The sequence below is a fragment of the Astatotilapia calliptera genome, chromosome 17, assembly GCF_964374335.1.
Source record: "Astatotilapia calliptera chromosome 17, fAstCal68.1, whole genome shotgun sequence".
Taxonomy (NCBI): domain Eukaryota; kingdom Metazoa; phylum Chordata; class Actinopteri; order Cichliformes; family Cichlidae; genus Astatotilapia; species Astatotilapia calliptera.
This window is the reverse complement of record NC_137438.1, coordinates 6,632,379-6,654,237: the sequence shown is the minus strand read 5'-3', so window position 1 is coordinate 6,654,237 and position 21,859 is coordinate 6,632,379. Positions and strand designations below refer to the sequence as shown.

Sequence of the window (21,859 nt, the reverse complement as noted above, 5' to 3'; positions counted from 1 at the left end):
TCTTCCCCAAAAGGGTGAAAAACATCCAAAGGAGTATCAGTTTATGCATTTGCGGCTTGTTGAAGGGGTGCTAAGCCCTCTGCAGGCCCACCGCAACATGAAGTCATTATTACTGCATATTTTAGTAGGAAATTACATATTCCGGGGATAAAATCTGTTTAAACCTGCATTAAGTTGTAAAGTTACCCTATCTCTGAGGAATCGGCAGTATGCAGACCGCTGCCCTGGTAGTCATGAGTGTGTGTGTGAGTGTGTGTCCATGTCTGGAAAGCCCATTTAAGATCTGCACAGACAGGGAAAGGGGGTTAACTGACCTTGGCCCTTCAGTCACTTAACACTCCACAGAGAGAGGTAACCTACTGACCTCACACTCACACCAAACCAGGATGGGGGAATGTGTGTGCAATTTTTACAGCTTGTGGAGTAAAATTAGTGCTTTTCGCACTTTGTACCATCTCTTGTAAACCATCCAACTCTCATTAGCAAAAGTGACGTTTCTGTAAAGCTGTAATAAAAGAATGATGTGCAAAAGAAGTAGAGAAGCAGTTAAATTCTCACTAGGCTGCTACACAATAGTGTTTTTTAAACCCCCATATATGGTGGCCCTGAAAGGTCAAACAGACTGCAAGTTAAGGAAACACTAAGTAAATAGAAAAATGCAGCAAAAGCGTAGAAAACACAACAGAAGTTGAATAAAACAGAAGTAGAAAAAACAAAATCCAGAAATGTTTCTGGGGACACAATAATGTGATGGACCAGCCACAGAACGGACAGAAATCAAAAAATACGGAGGCGTCATTAAAAGCAGTTGAGGATTCATCAATGTTATGTGTTATATTGTTGTTTTAATTGCACACTTTCATATAATACTGTAGGTAGTTTGCTATTGGCCATCTACTGTTGGCTTGTCATTTGTGCAACTCTTCCGTCACATTATTGTCTCCCCAAAAACATTTGTGTGTTGTTTTGTGATTATTAGCAACTTTTTTTCTATTTCTATTGGGGTTTTTATTCAGTTTTATTTTGTGTGCTTTTTCAGCATTTTTCTATTTGCTGGTGTTTTCATAAGCTGCGGTCCGATCGACCTCTCGGGGCCACCTTACCTATCAGAGTCGAAATGTTTGACTATTGGTGTTATTGTTCAGCCAATCACAGCTGAGGCCTGTGTCTTAGCTGTGATTGGCTGCACTTTAAGTTAAATATATTAAAAATGTCATAGTCTAGCTGCTTCTGTTCGCCATTACTCAGGCAGCAGGTCTGCACCATGAGGATATACTTCATATATGCAGTGGAATCGTGGACTCGCCTATACCACATATTGCAGTTGTGCCTGGTCTTAAGTGTGGGTGTGTGTGTGTGTGTGTGTGTGTGTGTGTGGAGAAAGAATAAAAAAGCACAGAGAGTGAGACAGGAAGGGGAGAGGATGATGATGACTGTGTTAAGCGGGATAAGAATCGTTACATTAACGAGGAAATTAAAAGAAATGCCCCAAAAGAAGCTCACTGAGTGGAGTTGCATAGCTGTAGAAACAAGGTTGCTCTCTTTCTCCTTTCATATGTTTTAAATTGTGGCTCAGAGTGACGACTCTCTGACGCAACACGAATAAAGTCCGACGTGAGATTCTTAAAGCAGTTTACTGTGAATAAGGACATTTATGTGTATTAGATATCTGCCTTTGAGTTTGCCTGATCTGTAGCCAAGCAAAGGCAGCAAGGAGCAGCCTTTCCCTCCACAGAAGTGGAACTAGTTGGTCTTGTGGGATATGCTAATGTAGACTGACCTCTAGTGGTTTTCCTGTGAAAGAGTCGATGAAATTGATTCATGTTGTTCAGACGAACTTTAAAAGCACCCTCTCTTTCTCGCCCCTCTGACCTCTCAGCAACGGGTTTCCTGAAGATGGATTCTGCCAGCCGTACAGAGGCATAGCCTGCGCCCGCTTTATCGGCAACCGCAGCATTTTTGTCGACTCGCTGCAGATGCAGGGGGAGATTGAGACCCAGATCACAGGTGAGTTTGAGCGGGCTAAACCTCCTTCGAGCCAACACAAATCGAATTAATGTTTTGAGAATAGATTAAATTTACTTCTACATCCATCATAAATACATATTCATTCATAAGAAACGTTTGATTAGTTTGTGTGTACAGGCTTAACTTGATGAAGATGATTCCATGTTACTAAATATTTAGTTCCTGCAGATTCAAGAAAGACAACTGAACACAATCAATGACCAAAGGGCATACAGTACTGTGCAAAAGTCTTGAGCCAAAAGTCATTTCTTTATGCTTTGTTTGAAAAATTGGAATAAGTGCCGCTTCTTCTGTCCTTGCTCTTGATGGCAGATGGCACCTGCATTTTTGGTAGATTCAATTAAATGGGAGAAAATTATGTCTTTCAGAGACATAATTTGTCTCTAAAAGACAAATAATACTGATAATACTGATAATACTGAAGAGACTGAAACTGCCAAACTCTTTTAGAGACATAATTTGCTGCTAAAAATAAAAAAGATGTAGTAATTCAATAAAAACTTTGTGTAAATTCAGATTTTTCAGAAGGTAATCATAATTAATATGCTCCAGGAAGGAAGCAGAACGTCACTTAGAGAGTTCAAAGGGAGTTCACCACTCAGTATGAATCACATGTGGCCGACACACTGTTTCCAGTGTTGTTACACGTCTGTGTCTCAGCGTGTGTGCTTTTTGTTTTATGCGTATGCATGCGTTTGTCCTCAGAGGTCATTATTGATTATATCCGTGCAACAGTTCAGGGAATGACGCAGGCCATGAATCCAGAGCCTGATCTGAAACATCAAGGACGAGTGATAATTGAGATTTATGGCGCCACAGAGTCGTAACAGGCCAACAGTAGGACTGTAAATCATATCAGAGTCCAGATTCAGCATCTTGAATTTAATGTCACACTTACTGATCTCTATGTTCCTTTTTACTCAAGCAACATGTGCTGGAGAAACATTTGGATGGTTGTCAGGTTCACTTGGCCGCTTTTTATTCGCGTCTCCTCTTCATCGTAGTCGCCGTAGTGATAATGACAGCCGCAGCAATGCACATGTTTGCAATAAGTGAACAGCATCGCTGTGCGCGAGTCGTGCATTTAAAGTATGAAATTCTCTGTTTTTATTCAGTCTCCTAATTCTTCGTTATTTAGAAACTTTCAAGCAGCTGAAATTGAATCCTCTCGTTCCCAGCGGCCTTCACCATGATCGGGACGTCCAACCATTTGTCTGACCGCTGCTCGCAGTTCGCCATCCCTTCCCTCTGCCACTTTGCCTTCCCAACGTGCGACCGCAGCTCGGGGTCCGACAAACCCCGTGACCTCTGTAAGGACGAATGCGAGATCCTGGAGAACGACTTGTGTAAAACCGAGTACATCATCGCCCGCTCCAACCCGATAATACTGAAGAGACTGAAACTGCCAAACTGCGATGACCTGGCTACTTCCGACAGCCCCGAGGCCGCCAACTGTCTGAGGATCGGGATCCCTATGACAGAGCCTATTAACAAGAGTGAGACATGTTCATGTGGCAATTGTAATGATTTACTGTGTTGACGCTGCTAAAACATCATTGTCTGTTATATTCCACCAGATCACAAATGTTATAACAACAGTGGGGTAGACTACAGAGGGACGGTAAGCATAACCAAGTCAGGGCGTCAGTGTCAGCCGTGGAACTCCCAGTATCCTCACAGCCACAACTACCAGGCTGTGCGCTACCCGGAGCTTAACGGAGGACACTCGTACTGCCGCAACCCAGGGAACAAACACGAGGCCCCCTGGTGCTTCACACTAGATGAGGGGGTCAGAATGGAGCTCTGCGACATACCCCTCTGTGGTGAGACGCTAGTTTTAAATCGTAGTTTGCGATGTTGCCTTTGTGACACATGTGTGACGTGTGAAATGAGATGATTCCCCTCTCTCGATGTCCCATCTGTTTAGACCATAAGGAGTCTGGCATTGAGATCTTGTACATCCTGGTTCCCAGCGTGGTAATCCCCTTAGCCATCGCATTGGTCTTCTTCTTCATCTGCGTGTGCCGCAACAACCAGAAGTCCTCCAGGCCTCCCGTGACGCGCCAACCCAAACCCGTCCGCGGCCAGAACGTTGAGATGTCCATGCTCGCGACTGCATACAAGCCTAAGGTAGGGAGCGTTACAGTCACAGCAGATGGCACTCAGGGTGGGGAATAAATGACGGAGGGCCTTCCTGGTAATCCTGCAGATTACCGTTTATTTCTGCAGATATAGAACACTTTTTACATGTAATATCAACGCAAAAATTAAACAGTGTAAACTTCACGATTTTGAAGTGGACACTAAGTGCATCATCACGCTGTTGTGTAATGACTGTAAAGAGGCTGTCGTTTGGCATGCAAACAGACTGCAGAAGGAGTCAAAACACTGGCACAGCCCTCTGTGTGTCATTAGGGATATGTCACGGCATGCCGGGGTTACTGGCTTGAGTGTGTGTGGTAACGACCTGTCTCAGACAAAGCATCAGATCCGTCATCAGAGCTCAGCAGGTTCAGGAATGTTCAACTGCAGCCCACCACCTCCCTCCTGTTTATTTCTCACTGTCTCTTTTTCCACACCCTTCCCTTACACTTCTCCTTATCCTTGGTCCTCTCACTTAATTCATCTTTTTAAGTGTGCCTATGCCAAGAGGCACACTTATTACTATTCGTCGGCTTTATTATTCTTATCCGGTTGTTCAGTGATGACGCGACGAATCTTACTTCCGGGTCTAAAGTAGTCTGCGTTTAATATGGCTTTTGTGTTGTTAACATGTTTAATGTTATGTATTTTCTTCTATTTGATCTCAAAAAGCTCCTAAAACAGTCAGTGATCACTGTTGACCTCCCTCGGCTTTTATTACCGCTAATCATTTATTTAAGCTCAGTTTTTAAAACCTTAGGATGTAACTACAGCCCAGCCCATGCAGCAGTATATGAATGACTAACCTCGTATTGTGGATGGATTATCTCAGTTGTTCTCCTGGCTGAAGTTTGGTCCTTTTACAGCATCCTGCCATGCGATTACATTTGTTCCTGACCACCGAGAACACTCACATTAACTTTTATCGAGTGGAAAAAAAAGTTAGCTTGTTTATATTATGCTAACATAGCTGTGTCGCTAGCGGTCACGTAGCACATCATTATATACCAGCTAGCCCAACTTCAGTAACCCTACAAACGTCACTGCTGTTTAGTTTTCTGTCTTCATTTATGCTGGAAGTGATAACAGAGCTGTACATTTTAATTTGTTTCCAAAACCCCGCAGTCAGGACATGCTATATTGTATTTAGATAGAAGCTAGCGAGCTAACTCCCTGCTAACTTCTAACTCCGTTAAATGTCATAAATTCCGTTTTCATGGATGCCTGGATGTTAAACTCAATTGTTACACCTGGTAGAGCAGTATGGAACGCCAGGACTGCCATAATGAATTAATTAAATACACCATTAAATAATGAATTAAATGTGGCAATAATTAATTAAAATTGGAATTAATTAATTAAATAAATAGTTATGACACATGTAATTAATTATTGACACATTTAATTAATTATTTATGTATTTCACATTTTAATTAATTATTGACACATTTAATTAATTAATTATTGACACATTTAATTAATTATTTATGTATTTCACATTTTTATTAATTATTGACACATTTAATTAATTATTGACACATTTAATTAATTATTTAATGATATATTTATTTATTTCATTTTGGCAGTCCTGGCGCCTGGCTCTCATCATGAAATAATTTTATCTGTCAGCCTCAAACTCAGGGGGGCGGGGTTAACGCTGATCGAGTCAAAACCATTGCTTTGGCCTGGTGGCCATTGTTTCTAGCACACAACAACCGGCATGTGGAAGCTAACAGAACTGAGCTTTGAAAAACCCTGTTTGTGTGTCACCAAATACCGTTTTAATATTTTTTTAGCCGAGAATGTAGTGGTTTAATCTTCTAGTGATGGGTCGTTCGCGAACGAAATGGCTCTTAGAGCCAGCTCTTTGACGTGAACGACGCGAGCCGGCTCCTTATCGCGAGCCGTCACGTGGGGTTTTTTTTTTTTTTTTTCTTTCTCTCGGCCTCTCTCTCGCACTTTTTTTCCGCTTCACTCTGCACGCGAGCCTTGTGCTTTACGCTGGGCAGAGGGGGGAGGGGCGGTAGTTACACTCAGTAGCACAGGAACAGAGCCAGAGGGAGAGAAAGAGAGGCAGGGACAACAACATTAGAAAGGTATAGTAATCATCCACAACTATTTTCGGTTGCAGATGATAAAGGATTGAGAAAGTTTATTCATGCAGGTCCATATGACAGAGAATATGCATGTTCTTTTAGTTTTCATATTATAATTTATATTTAATTGTGTTGTGGTTTGCAGTGTTTTGTGTTCTTTTCACTTTAAATTTGTGAAAGGAAAAAGCTGAAAATTTAAATAGTTAAAACTTGAAATGTGAATAGTTGATTTTTGTATTATATGATTTATTTATTACATTTTATGTGGAGTGAATAAATAAAAGTATATTTACGGTGGCCCCTAGAGACAAAGCACATACAAACTTCAAATCACGTACGAACTCTGAAGCATGTACAAACTCCAAAACACGTAAAAACTCCAAAAACACGTAAAAACACGTACAAACTCCGAAGCACGTAAAAACTCAGAAGCATATAAAAACTCAGAAGCACATAAAAACTCAAAACACGTACAAAAGACAACAGAAGTGCTCCAGGATGCTGGGCGCAGTGTTGAGCCTTTGTTATCTTGTGGCTACACAAGCCAGCAAGTACCAACGACCGGATTTGGTGTGTGGTAATAACAGGTAAATGAACTTTTTTTTTAAATTATTTGAATATATATATGAGTGCCTGTGTATAAATATACAAACAATACACACATGCTTTCAATTGTGTAATTTAAGTGATCTAGTAGCTCTGCTTTGGAAGTTCAGTTCATGCTAGAAATGTGTTTTGGAGTTTGTACGTGTTTTGTCTCTAGGGGCCACCGCATATATTTATATATAAACATATATAAATAAAACCACTTGTTTTTACGTTAGTAATTCCTTTTGTGCATAATTTTATATTATTGTTAATAATAAATTAATTAAAGCAACAAAACAACCTGAAGAGCCGGTTCGGAGCCGAAAGAGCCGGCTCTTTTTAGTGAGCCGAACCGAAAGAGCCGGATCTCTAAAAAGAGCCGGAAATCCCATCACTATAATCTTCATGTGTCTGGTCGGTTTGTCAAGATACAGCCTCTTTGCAAAAGTGTTTCGATGATTTCGGAGATGTCTGCCCAGTCTCACGGCAAAGCGTGGGATAGACCCGCTCGCCTCGCAAGCAATCCCACCGACAAAGCGCACAGCTGTAGTAACCCCCGCTGACTTCTTTTACTGAGGTTATATTTATCGGTGTTTTATTTCCTGATGTTCTTATGTGTCTTACGTGTTTCAGTCGCCAATTCTGAATCATAACTAACATTAAAAACATGTTTAAGGAGGAGAGAGAGCAAATAAATTTGTTTAACATCTGATCTTTGGGTTTTTGTTCAGTAATCAGCGTGACCTGTGTATAAACGCATAAAAGAGATAACGTTGGTGTTTCTGTCATGTAGTAACTGCTGGCTTTAACTGTACAAAGGTTGTTCGACACTATGAAACACATACAGACTTCATGATGTTCGGCTAATATTTTTATTGTGAATATTAATCATGCTGACCTCGCTCTGTACACCACGCAGCGAGGTCAGCATGTCCACGATATCCTCAGCTCCATGAGTTAACACAAAGTTTCCCAGCTGACTATCTAACTTCCAACTATTCCAGAGACGTGAAAATATACAGCATAAAGAAAAGTGTAAGAGACTCAGCAGCAGATTAGAATAACAGTTATAGATTTAATAAATCACAAAATGAATCCAAGAAATGTGCAATGACAATAAAGTTGAATTCTATTCTATTCTAAACTACACTGATTAGCATAGACACACTTAAAATTTCTTCTGAAATTTTCGCTTTCTAGTATTTATTTAATATTTCTTTATGTTATAAAAATGACTTTGAATCCTGATAAAAATGCAAAATCATGGGTTAAAAACGAAAACAAGAGAACTAAGAATGTATTAATATTTGTTGACAGAAAAACAGAAACTGTATATGTGCCAACCAAAGTGCCATTTTAATTCACATGAAAAAAAAAGGGATTTATTCATTCATTGTCCATTCAGGATCTTAAAAATGTGATAATAATAATGAAATAATACAAATAATGTAATAATAAGAATGATGTAATAATAATTAATGTAAATCTAAATAATATTGTCCTTCAGAGAAATAGTTTGTAGTCCTGAAGATGGAGAAGTTTACTCCTGCAGAGCGACTGGGACTGTCTGTGGTCATGATGGTTGAACCTCCAACCACTTTCCCAGCTTAGCCTCAGAGTGCTGCTGCTACTGTAGCTCTTCTCCTCTGTACTCGTCAGGACTTGCATTGTCACATCTGGGGATCCCAGGCCCTGCTGGAGAGGAGAGCCTAGTCTGAATGCTGACCTGCTGCCTGTAATTATTAGCCTTTTTCAGGCTCTTCTCCACAGGACGCCTGTCTTTTTCAGGGACAATCTTCATCCACAAATTCATAAAGTCCTTGTGAAGGGTCAGTTTCTTGATGATTGTTCGCCCATGGTACCTGTGGAAGATTACAGTTGTCATTAATTGTGTAAACTCACAGAAAATAAAACATTGATGCACTTCAAACCCATTTAAAAGTACCCACCTGGCTTCAGGTGCAGCATCCCCTGCCATTCTAGAGGCAGCAATTAGAAACCTTTCAGTGAAGCTTCCTGCTTTCAGGATGACGGCTGCTCCAACTTTGTCAGCCAGCTGGTGCAGGTGTTGAGCTGTGCTATTCCTCACTGCGACACAGCGATGGCTGAGCAAGGACAATATTAGACACACAACTCAGTGAACATCATCTCTCTTTCATGTCTTCTAATAAAATCACTACAGCTTCTTCTCTCCTCTTACGTCAGTCCTGTGTTAAACAGAGCGCTCAGAATCCATCCATGGCTGCAATTTTCCACCATGGCATCAAGTGCCAGATTGACCTCCTGATGAAGAAAGTTGTTGTTGGTCTGTGCAAGCTTCAGCAATAGAGCTCGGCCTGTTGTTTCAACTTCTGGGTCCATTGTTTTCTGGAGCTGAATGTAGAGCTCATCGATGGTATGTATGGCCTCACAGGCTACTGCTGAGCGTTGGTTTTTCACCTAAAATGTGAGTGAAAATCATCAGTTGAGGCTGTAGTATGCACTTGAAGGGAAACTAGCTGCATGAAACACATATAAGAAACATAAAGTGTGCAATACCTCCTCAGTGAGGACCAGACACACTTCATGCAGTTTAGTCTTCAGGATGTCCGAGTGGTGCTTTGCCAGAGACTGAATAGTTTGCAACCCCTGTCTTTTCTTAATCCTGTATTTACACAACACAACATTGAACACGACTTCAGGAACACCACAAATAACACAGCCACATTATGCAGCACTGTTTCTGTGCAGTATTTAATGTCTCCTTACTACGCTTCTTACCAGTCGTCTGAAGACAGCAGACTAAAGCTGTGGGACAGGCTCTCTACAGGTGTAGCTAGAGGCGGGAGTTTGACCCTGCCCTCTCTTGGATTATTCTGACTGCACTGACTGTCTGCTTTCTTGTCTGATAATCAACGAGGTTAGTAAAGAGAAAATGTAATTTCTTCTAATTTGAAGCATTGTACATGATGCAGTGATTAATTGTTCATTAAAATCTTTTTAAAAAATCTCTTAATTTAAAGTTTGATTATTCAGCATCTTCTACAGTTACTGAGGAAAACCACTTACCGTCTATAGGGACGACTTTTGCACGGCGCAGCAGCGTCCCAAGCCGAGGTCCTCGTTTTTGCGGTATGGGAACTGTTGGAGGTTTTGGAGTCAAAGGCTTTACTGCAGTAAATGTTTTGGTTGGTACTGTGTGTCCAGGTGAGGTTACAATCCCATCCTGGAAATGCTGCAGTTTTTCCAAAATAGGCCCAAATTTGTCTTTTACTGTCAAGACTCTTATTCCACGAATGACCTTCGTGTCTGTTTAGACAAAAAAATAAATAAATAACTACAAATTGACATCTTACTAAAAAAAACAACAATAGACATTTTTCTTCCTGATTTTTTTTTTCTACAAAAAAGCATATAAAATGAATGGACAGCAAGAATATGTGTAATTTAGCATTAAAATAGATAATCTACAGTGTCAAATTTTAAAATCTAAACTAACTGATTAACAGCAGGTGTAACCACTAAAGAAAAGCATCACCTTTGAACTGACCTGCTCCTAAATGTTTAGCAGAGAAAACAGGCAATTGTGATGGACAAGCTGCTCGAGGAGGTGGAGGAACTGGAGTGAGCGGTGTCATCTCAACAGGACTGTCAATGAGAGGAATGGCCCTCAGCTCACTTGGTGTGTGTGTGTCTACAGAGCTGAGGCTACACGGACTTCTTTTAGGGTCCTCCTGATTCCAAAAGGGGTCATCCAACCAGGGACTTAAGTTCCTGCTTCTCTGGACTCTCTGTGGAGAGCCTGCGCATTGCTTAGGTAAAGGTGGGAGTCGCACAGCATAATCTCTGGGTCTCTGTGCGATATGCGATGTGTCTGCCTGTTGAAAGAACACATTTCTCTTACTGCTCAGAGCTTTGTGAAAGTCCAGGATCCTGGACTCTGTGGTGAAGCGCTGACAGTTGCTCTGTCTACAGTGACTTACACAAAAATTACACTGTGCAAAGCAGCAAAATATAACACATCTCTCCGAAACGTTTACATTTGAACAGCAGAGAAGTCAAGAATGAGTATGTTTAGTTACTTACATCTCCACCTGTGCGTTTTCTCTGAATCAAATCTCGAAAGCGATGGAAAAAGTTACCTGATGTCTTTTCAGGCATGACTGAGATAAAAAGTGAACAAATTGTTTAGAAACAGAAAGTTTGTGAGTGCTGCTCAGTGTGTGAGTGACAAGTTCTAACTCAGCTGCTCAGTAAATCAGTTATGATGATGTCATGAACTCACAGAGCATTCTGTGCATTTTTTGAAAATATTCATATATATACACTATTTTGTGTTTTTACAAAAATATCAGACATGTCTAAATCAAAGGCAGCTTATGATCTCTAATTATGATCTTTAATCAACAAATTTAAATAGACGTCCTAATCACAGCTTCTAAAACTAGACAACACTATACTGATATAAAACGGCAAAAAGGAGATAAAAGCACTGTCATAAACAGAGAAATAAGTACAGTAAATAAATAAATACAGTTTTAAAAAAATACAGAAAAAAACATGTGTGTCATTTGCTACAACAACAACAACGACAACAAAATAGCAATTTGGACAAAGCTGTTTCTTCAAGCTTCGCCTGCATTTAGGGGCTGCAAACCTCTGTCCCAAAGGAAGAAGCTGAAATCCTCCAATAAGGGGTGGGAGTCATTTAAAGTAGAGTAACTCATCCTCTACAACTGCCTAGTATTCAAGGACTCTATGTTAAGATGCTCTAACATGGTACAGTACCTTCAGAAACGCCCCAAATTTCTTATATACTGAAAATTAAATCTCTTCTCAGGAACCTTTTCTCGATTCAGTAGAAGTAGATCTAGTTTTCCATTGCTATGCTTCTGTCCATCCTAATACCACTGGAGCTTTTTTCTTTTTTGTAATGTATATCATGGTCTCCCAGTAAAACACACAGCTCACATCAGCATGAGTATCATGTTGCCTTCAAGGCTGCACACCCTGTCATGTCGTGTAAGCACATCTTTTTTTCCACATAATTGTGGTGGTTGAGGGCGGAGGGTTGGGGGTTTATCTAGACAGCATGTATTGCTGGGCACACTTGAGCTGATGCTCAAGGTAAGGCGTATAGTATTACAGCGAAGAGCCGCGGAGAGAATTGCAGATGTCACAGATGCGTCAGAATCCATTAATATCCTTGCTTTATTTTGTTTCTGAGGGTTTTTTGGGAGGGGGACTGGAATAAATGTTTCACTGACCTAAAAAGGGAGTCTCTCCTTGCTGTTTACATGAAGACCTTGTGTCTGCAAAGAGTTACGTTTACAGGAGAGTGACAGCCATGCAGTCATGGAATTATACAGTTGATTTTAAATGGTCTTTGTTGCCAACTTGGTTCTGAAATATAGCAGACTGCATAACCATCAGCTGAAAGATTACCAAAGCCCCGCCCTCATGCGTCCATTCAGCCTTGTAGCTAAATTTTACAGATCTACAAGAAAATTTTAATAAAAGGGAGCGGCTGTGTGATTTCTGTCTTTTAAAAACTTTTTTATATGGGCTAAATATTCCGACTTTTAGACGTTTTACTAAGTCAAATGTCTTTCTTTCCTGTTTTCATTATCTGCAGCTTTGTCTTGGATTAAGCTGCTACCTAACAGGCTTTGCTTGCAGGGGGTCACCCAAGGGTTACTGCCTATGACAGTCCATTTAGACACACACATAGAAATCTGTGGTGGTGTGAGGAGGTTCTGAGGGTTTGGGTGTGGGGAGGAAAGACAGCGGGGAAAAAACCCATAACTAAAAACATCTGTGTCTCACATCATGCACAACACACACACTCACCACCCCCCTCAGAGCTCGTACAGACGGTGTGCATGTGTGAGTGTGTGAGTGCATGTGTCCTCACAGAGGAATTTCATTATTCATCTCAAAGTTCCTGGAATCTGGAAATCTCTGCCAACCTTTCTGCACCTTTTATCTCTTCCCAAGCATAGATACGAGTGGCAGTTTGGCACCATCGACTTTATATAAAAAATATTCAGTCCCCAACATCCCCACCGTCATCTGTTGGTGCTGTTCTAATGAGATGGTCGGTATGATTATCAACCGTGGTCATGCTCTGGTTGCAAAGAAGACTAATCTTAATGATCAAAATAAAAAAAGAAGACACACACAGAAACCTGACATCACAGATTTGCCTGAAGAAAAAATCAGGGGAAAGATACACATTGTAATAAGACGTTATGTTAAAAAAAAAAAATTCATACTGAGAAATTAAAATACCGTCACAGATTTTGGATAAGAGTCTCAAAAAAAGTTATGGCATCATACCTGGGACTTATCGCACTGAAGATGGATGAAAATGTGTTTTTCCCCCATAATCAGGCTTTAATATCTGTGAAGTGTTCAGCTGATTTGCTCCATTTTAAAGTCTATTACGTGCTTTGCACATGTGAAGCTGTAAACAAAATGTGGGTCCCATCTCCTCTACTGGCCTCCCAAGCTGCTGCTGGAGATCGGACATCCAAATTGGATTAACTTGAGCTGAGGTTTGAAAGTCTGTGCTCACACTTTCAGAAGTGTAGCTCACAGACTTTGCCCCCTAAAAAATTAAAAAATAATCACTCATAAAATATAAAAAATAAATTCTTATAAACTTTCCTTTGAAGAAGGCCATTTTCCCTGGATTTCGTTTTTTTTTTTGAGAGATGGTAAGGTGGGGGGCATCTGATGAACAGTCCTCATGAATTCTTAAACAAGTGATCTGCTTTCCCCTCAACTATTTTACACAGAAATCTGACACTAAATATACTTATTAAGGTGACTAATTTCTAACAGATGGCATTTACACAGTGTATCTGCTGTGGTGTTTGTGGGAAACTGCTGAACCGCATTTTCTCCATTTGAATCATTCGTTTTCTTTATCTTAATGAGGAAATGGATTTAATTGACTGCAATTTACTTTAAATGAATTCCAAAACGTGCCTGACCCTGTCCTAACCCCACAGCCCAGCTCATTCCTGTTGGATTTAGATGTGCTGTAACCCAGCATTCCAGTCAGAGCACTCCTCAGTGAGTTCCAAAAGATGAAAAAGCAAAGTCATCCCTCACAGGGAGCGCTACATTGTTTTCTGCTATTGTTGCAGCTGATTCTAGGGTTTACTGGCAAGAGAATTAATTGCCTCATCTTCCCAAATTTTGCTTAACCTGTCAGCCAGATGACATTTTTAAGCTGCGACATGTTGCCAGATTTCGCAATTTTCCCACATCGCTTTCCAGAGGCGTGAAAGGGGCGATTTGGGGGCTGATGTAATGGGCTGAGTCTGATTGCGTGAATTATCAGCTCTGAGCTATAGTTTTATTTTTCTTCTACAATTCAAACACGGATTTGGTGTTATATTAGGCAGTTCGCCTACATCAGATTGAAAGCAGCGACATCATGTTTTCTTTTCCCTACAAGGACAGCGGTGATGAAAGGCTGCTGACCCGACAAAGAAAGTAATGATTTCATTTTTGTTGAATGTGTTTTCAACCTGTTGATGTCACCTTACCATTTTTTTCCTCCTCCTTCTTTCTGTAGAGCAAGGCCAAGGAGCTTCCCTTACCTGAGATTACCGAAAAGCACCACTGAACGACACAGGAAATCATTCCTGCCTGTGGCCATCTCCCTGTACAACGCATCCACTTAACACACTGTTTGCTGCTACAACTACACATGTTTCTTTTCCAAATATTTATTTATAAGTGACTTATGTATGTATGTATGTATATATATGTATATATTGTACTATTCTTAGTTAGTGTATTGTCTGTCTTGTCTTAATGTTGGTTTAAAATGGAGCACTGTAACAAAAAATAATTTCCCCCAGGGATCAATAAAGTATTCTGATTCTGATTCTGATTATCAGCCGTCCGTTTCATGGAGGAGCTCGGAGAATGTACTCTAGGGAAGATCTACAAAGGTCATCTGTATCTGCCGGGCATGGACCAGGCCCAGCTTGTGGCCATAAAGACCCTCAAAGACATTTCCAATGCCCAGCAGTGGGCTGACTTCCAGCAAGTAAGAAATGTTTCTAAATTAACCGTTTTTACAACACACATAAAAAATGTATATATATACAATAATGAAGCCACATCAGTCGTCTTTGTGTAGAGTTGGAAAATGAAATGTACCACTAAAATATCCTATTGCTAAAAACTACATGTGGCTGCTTTCTTAGAGGAAAGGCGTCTAGGCCCACAAGATTTCAAGCACGGCTTGTTGTATGTCTATAGAAGGTAGACGCGGTGAAAGATTGGAGACGGCTGAACTGCTCAACTGTAGATGAGTTCTCTGGAAATAGCTCCCAAAATAAACTGTAACTTGGTGGAAGGTTGTCCAGATAAATTTAGATGTGACGGCGGATTGAGGCAGTCGGCATGTGTAAGACGTAATCCTCACTTTCCGTTTACAGAAAGTGAGGCAGACCTGAACTGTGCCCACATTTTAAAGTGGTACTGCCATCGACTCAATTTCAAAAGTGATCAATGAGCCGTTGTGAAACCAGCTTGGGTGATCTTCTTATAATCACCTGTCAAAGCCACACAGTTTCAGACTCAGTTTCTCCATTAAACTCCCACATCTTTTGTAAATATCCACTTTTCCAGTAAATGTTGAAATCAACCTGCCAGCCACCTTTTTTTGTTTGTTTGTTTCTTTGAAATTCACCGTTATTTATCCAACTTCATCAAAGGAGGCCGCAGTGCTGACCGAGCTTCAGCACCCCAACTTGGTGTGCCTGGTGGGTGTGGTTACCCAGGAGCAGCCGGTCTGCATGCTGTTTGAGTTTCTGCCCCAAGGTGACCTCCACGAGTTCCTCATCATGCGTTCGCCACACTCAGACGTCGGCTGTAGCAGCGATGAGGACGGCACGGTGAAATCCAGCCTGGATCATGGAGATTTTCTGCATATGGCCATACAGGTAGGATCTAAAAACATCCTCGTAGTTGGCTACAAGCGTAGTGGAAGAAGTACTGTTGTGCCTTCCATTTAAACATGAACCATTTACATGAAATGTTGATGATGATCTTAATCGCTCATGTAGAAACTTTGAATTAAAATCAGTGTTTTAATGTCTACCTTTCACTGCTCCTTGAAACGTCTTCTAAATATTGTGAACCAGGTGGCTGCTGGGATGGAGTACTTGGCCAGCCACTTCTGCGTTCACAAGGACCTCGCAGCTCGGAACATTTTGGTAGGCGAGCAGCTCCACGTCAAGATTTCTGACCTGGGTCTCTCCAGAGAGATCTACTCCTCAGACTACTACTGCCTCCAGCCTAAAATTGTGCTGCCCATCCGCTGGATGCCCCCTGAGGCCGTCGCTTCGGGAAAATTCACCACAGACTCGGACATCTGGTCGTTTGGAGTTGTGCTGTGGGAGGTCTTCAGCTACGGGCTACAGCCCTACTATGGTTTCTCGAACCAGGAAGTGATGGAGATGGCGAGAAAGAGGCAGCTGCTGCCCTGCCCCGAAGACTGCCCACCAAGGTATGTTGCAATTACCGGTGCAATATGAGAAGTATACAAGAAGATAGTGCATCCAGCTAATGGTGAAACTCAAGTGTGCAAGTGTCTTTATTGGACTCTGGTATTAGGGTTAGTTTAGTGTATTCAATTCAAATAGAGTTTTAGAAGCAGTCTGATTGTTGCTGTTTGTGGTAATGAAATAACTCTGTTGGCTTTTAGGTTTTATGGTCTGATGACAGAGTGCTGGCAGGAAGGACCAGCACGTCGGCCGCGCTTCAAGGATATTCACGCCCGCCTGCGAGCTTGGGAGGGGTTGTCGTCCCACGCCAGCTCCAGCACGCCCTCTGGAGGAGGAGGCAACGCCACCACTCAGACCACCTCGCTCAGCGCCAGCCCCGTCAGCAACCTTAGCAACCCACGCTATGCTGCCGCTGCTGCCGCCGCCGCGGGGTACCTCTACCCAGCCCAGGCTATTCCCGCGCCGGGACAGATGGGTGCAGTTCCAGCATGGACGCCCATGGCCGTGACCCAAACCCACCAGCGCTTTATCCCAGTCAACGGATACCCAATCCCGCCAGGATACGCAGCATTCCCAGCTCACTTTGCACCCCCAGCTCCGCCTACTAGGGTAATCCAGCACCACCTGCCCCCTCCAAAAAGCCGCTCCCCCAGCAGCGCTAGCGGCTCCACCAGCACGGGTCATGTCAGCGGCGTGCCCTCCACAACGGGCTCCAACCATGACGCCAACACGCCGCTGCTGTCCCACTGCATCATGCCGGGGAGCGGCGGAGGGTCGGCTCAGGTGTACGGACAAATCTCCCAGAAGGGGATGGTGGACCACGTGTCTCAGACCTCAGCACTGCTTACCCCTGACTCTGATGTGCTGATGTACAACGACTCAGTCATCACTGCAGACCTGTAAATATTCAACCTCTTTGAGCTTAGATCCCAGATATGAGACGTTTAGCGCTTCAGCCAGTGGCGCAGCGTCACAGTTCTTCTCTGGTCTTACCGAGACCCAACAGAGATGGAGCGTGCCACACATCTGGGTATCCAAGAAACACTAAGCAGGCTATATAAGCAGCTGTCTGACTCTGTCATGCCTTACTGTTTACAGGAGGCGTACTTACTATCATGGTTTGAAAATGTTATTTTAACCTCTGTGTAAATACAGTACATAGGTCCTGAATGAATGAATGAAATACAAAGATATATATTCAAATGAACTTTTTATTAAGTAAAACACTTTAAAGGTGAAAACATTCTTCCCGTGGCCTTATTCAACAGTTTGTGTTCCAATCAGACAAAAAAAAACTAAACAATTCCCACTCGATGGACTTTTTCCTACAGGATGTCAGGCAGACATGGATATTCATGTGATGACTTTCAGGTGCCTTTTTTTCTAAACTAGTTCATTGGCTTGCTTGTCAACACAAAAAAATCAAATATCCAAGGGAATTGGAACGGCGAGTAACTTTATAAAAACGATCAACAGTGGCCTGCTCCAATAAATGATGCCTCCTTGGCCCTCATAAACCAATCAGTAACATTTATGTTAGCATGCATAATTCCCATGCTGCCAACAGCTATGAAAGTACTAATGCAGGTGCTAAGAAGTCCCTTTGAGAATGACAGCTGAATGTGTGTTTTGTTTTTTTTTGTTTTTTTATTTTCCAACTTCATCATGCTGTCTGAGACGTCTGCAACAAGAAGACCGGACACAGTGAAGCTAGAAGTTTATCTGATCGGCCTCCCTTTAAGTATCATTTCTTTTCATCATCGCCCCCCAGTTTTGTTTCTCCGGGAGACATCGCATCTAACTTCAGAACTGGCAAGAGGGCCCCCTGCAGATGAACAAAAGACATCACAAAGCACTCGCTTCCTTCCACAGCTAACCCACACCGTTCTCAGGGCAAACACTTCATTCGCCGCATAATTGATTGGATACAGTCTTTTATGTTTTTTCCGAAAGTTTTTACGGATTTCATTTTGGAGATGGGAAAAAAAAAGCTCAGCACGTGCAGCTTTTAACAGAAAAAGTACAACCTGAAAAAAAAGTCTGACCGTTTTGTCTGTTTCCCAGTGAAGGATGACGAAGTGTGTGTTTGGTGAGTCTCAGTTTCGTAGCCGCACAAACTATGCCTCAGCCATCCACGATGGTTTATGAGAGGCCAAATATGAAGCTTCTTTCATTCCCTCAAAACAAAAGTCAGAAAACCAGCAGTAATGTGTCAAGTCAACAATCAATGGGTGCGAATGTTCCTGAGTGCATGTTTTAACTACAGCAATAACACATCCGGGTTGTTTTTACTGAGGACATGCAGAGAATAAAGTGCATTTCTGAGTTGTAAAGTAAGTGGACACATGTGAAATGTAGCAACAAGAAAAAAGTAGCTACAAAAATGGCATCACAATCAAATTCAGTTGTCTTTATAAATCCTACTGCTCTTTAGTTTTCCTCAGCATTCAAGTGAGTAGAGGTCAGTAGTGAAGCTGGTTGGCTGTTATTAGCAGCATGAAGGGTGTGCTCTTGTTTCCATGCTATTTGAAATCATTTGAGAGTGTATTTTTCAAATGCCTTTCCTCTCTGTGTGTTTTTGTGATTCTATTTTTCTAAAGCAGAGTGAGCTACCTAAGCATCTTTACCCATGAGCCCCAGCAATGTAAATGATGTACGAATACTAACATAGACTGTATATATAAGCTGGACTTTGCTTCCAGATTTAAAAAAGCAAGGCCAACGCAGTCTGCACTGATGGCCAACAGGGGGCGACTCCCCCAGTCCAGTCCACTTCTCACTTGATTTTTGACATCAGTGAAGCCTTATTTAATACAGGACGTTTCTCATTTTGTTAAGGATGCTGTCACTGACAATTGCTAATAAGGCAGAGAATAGTATAAGGCATGGCTACCGTATGAGTGTACAGAGTCTAATAGAATAAAATAATAAAAGTGAAAATGCTCAAGTGAAGGTTTCAACCATTGGGTGCCGTCATTGTGGCTACAGTCATCTTTTTTTATGTAGTCTATGTACTAATATAGCAGTGCACAAACCACTTGTACACAAGACTGTGAATCTTAATCAAGTTTAGGTATTTTTGTATTTGGCAAAAATTCATTATAGTGCCTTTTTTTTTGTCTTTTATTGGTAAGAAGAAACAAAAGTATATGTATATTTCAATGCCAGTGTACCCATAACAGGTTTACATGCATATTGATCAAGAGAGGCCTTGGCTTTGTATTTTGTCTGAATATTTTTGCACAGATGTTTTGTATTGCAAAATCATTTATTAAATAATGTTTGGTAAATCCCGCTGCTTCTGTTGTATGATCGATCAGTTTTAAGAATACAGACTTGTAATAGCAATGTGAATCCACTGGGGTCCACCAAATCACCATTTCTGAGAACAGTTTTGAATGTCTTTGGACGGTTAGTTGTTACAATAAAAAATGTCAGTTAAATATCATACAGGAGAGACACACACAGTGATATTTGAGAAGTGAAAAGAAGTTTACTGGATTTACAAAAAGTGTGCAATAATTGTTTAAACAAAATCAAGCAGGTGCATAAATTTGGGCACCACAAAAAAGAAATGAAATAAATATTTAGTGTATATCAATGTGTGTGTCTCCTATATGATATATGGGGTGCCTTTGTCTGGATGTGCTTCCCATCCAGAGCTGCACAGCACAGAGGAAAGTTCCAGCGCTCCTGGAATCCCTCTGTGATGGACCGCCAGTCTCCAGTTGAAGGCACAGCCATGAAGTCGTCCACTAGACAGTCCCAGATGGACGTCGCTGCCTGGGGGGTGATCTGGCTCACCGTGGACACACCGACTCCGTAACTGAATGCTTGGTCGTGAAGGAGTCCCCGGTGACGAGGAACCTGGACAAAATTGTTCAAAATCAGTATTATGTGTACTGCAGTTACAAAATACATTATTCAAATTCCAAAATACTTTTGTGATGTCAGATTTAAATCACAAAACTTAAATCTTACATAAAACATTTTGTAATTATAAGGATAATTACAAAATGTATATTAGATCATATCTAAAACAGTTGTGTTTTGTTTTAACTTTAACATATCATAATTTGATTGGTAGCAACTTTTGCCACTACAGTGAGCCAATCACTCATAATTCCTAAACATGTCAATCAGGTAGGAATGAAGTAAGACATTAATAGAAATAAAGAGTTGTGTGTTGACATGTAGCCCTTTCCTTGCTTAAATCATTAATATTTTTGAAAAATTAATCTGTGATAAGACAGCTTATCAAGATAGAACCATGTAACTAAAGATGAACCAAACTGTTCAGTTTGATCTAACTCTGTTTTAATAAAGGCTGGTGACCCCTGCTATAGAGTCTGACAGCTGCAGGGATTATATACAAATATTCAACTATCCCAGAATTAAACCAGGTCTAAATAAAAAGGAGTGAGTATCACTACAAATGTTAACTCAGTGGTGCTAATGCTACAGTTTGATATCAGCAAACACCGAGCGCATACATTGATAGGACACCACAGCCATGCTATCATCGCAAACACTGATAACAGCATAAATCGAATTAAATCGGGGCTTGATGAGACCTTCTGAGTATCGCTAGAAATATTATAAAGAGTCGTCTCTGTACCACAGTTTGCTTTCAGTAAACATCGACAGCATTCACTGTTAGCATAGCACATCCATGTTAGCAGTGTATAACTGGATGGATTAGCATATTAGCACAGATATCAATAAAGGACTACCGTATTAAACACTTTTACTAACCTCAGGCAGACGGACAGGCGCTCTGCAGGTGGGATTGAGCGTCTGTAGTTGGTGTCTAGGCGGGCGATGCTGGGACCGACGAGGGAAAGCAGGTCCTCAAACTGGCCGACGGTGATAGCGCTGGAATCGGCCGTCATCCAGGCGCAGCTCCTGGAGCAAGTGGTGAAACTCACCAAACTGCTCATGCCTCTGGAGGACCTGATGGACCCAGGTACGGCGAGGACGTCTTTTACGCTGCTGCTCTGCTCTCCACAGTACATAGAGAAGGGAGACTCTCTCTTCAAGCGCTAGCTCGACAGCTGCCATCTTGCCGGTCTGGCACAACTCCCTCCCACATTCCTCCCACATTTCCGGTTCACGCGCGTCAAAATATGATATTTTGACTCGCGATGGATTTTTCTTGGACACGCGTTGAGACGCGAATGTACACGCGTCAAATTAGGGGCGTTTGGGGCGTTTTATTCGCGTCCATCGCGTTCGGTGTGAACACACCGTAAATCTATTTGGAGTATCGATATCATTCTTTCACCGTAAGAGACAGCAGGCTTTGGTGAACAGTCATGGAAATCTTCAGGTCTCTGTGGAAATCCAACAAAAAGTTATGACGAGAGAAAAAAGTGGTTCATTTCCACAGTTTGAAATCTGAAGAAATCTGTGCGATAGACAAATTTCCTACCCTCAAACAAGTCCAATCCAATTCATTGTGTCAAAACTGTGGGATGAGTTACGCTCCAAAAT

General features: G+C 41.6%; 1 protein-coding gene and 2 long non-coding RNA genes across 3 annotated transcripts; 1 reads left to right on the top strand and 2 right to left on the bottom strand.

The window, feature by feature from the left end:
* The first annotated feature begins 1,880 nt into the window (after positions 1-1,880).
* Positions 1,881-19,656, top strand: LOC113009484 (inactive tyrosine-protein kinase transmembrane receptor ROR1-like). The gene is made up of 9 exons (XM_026147795.2): positions 1,881-2,007; positions 3,207-3,524; positions 3,606-3,851; positions 3,956-4,158; positions 14,422-14,441; positions 14,742-14,901; positions 15,575-15,802; positions 16,004-16,368; positions 16,567-19,656. The coding sequence occupies exons 1-9, from the start codon at positions 1,977-1,979 to the stop codon at positions 17,267-17,269; spliced, it is 2,274 nt and encodes a 757-aa protein (XP_026003580.2). The 5' UTR covers positions 1,881-1,976; the 3' UTR covers positions 17,270-19,656.
* Positions 8,192-10,920, bottom strand: LOC113009257 (uncharacterized). The gene is made up of 4 exons (XR_013902601.1): positions 9,903-10,920; positions 9,393-9,498; positions 8,804-9,293; positions 8,192-8,716 (listed from the first exon to the last, which is right to left on the bottom strand). It is a non-coding gene; the product is annotated as an uncharacterized LOC113009257 (long non-coding RNA).
* On the bottom strand, positions 19,090-21,428 carry LOC145421268 (uncharacterized). Its single transcript, XR_013902602.1, has 2 exons — positions 21,122-21,428; positions 19,090-20,233 (listed from the first exon to the last, which is right to left on the bottom strand). It is a non-coding gene; the product is annotated as an uncharacterized LOC145421268 (long non-coding RNA).
* Between the last annotated feature and the right edge of the window lie 431 nt (positions 21,429-21,859).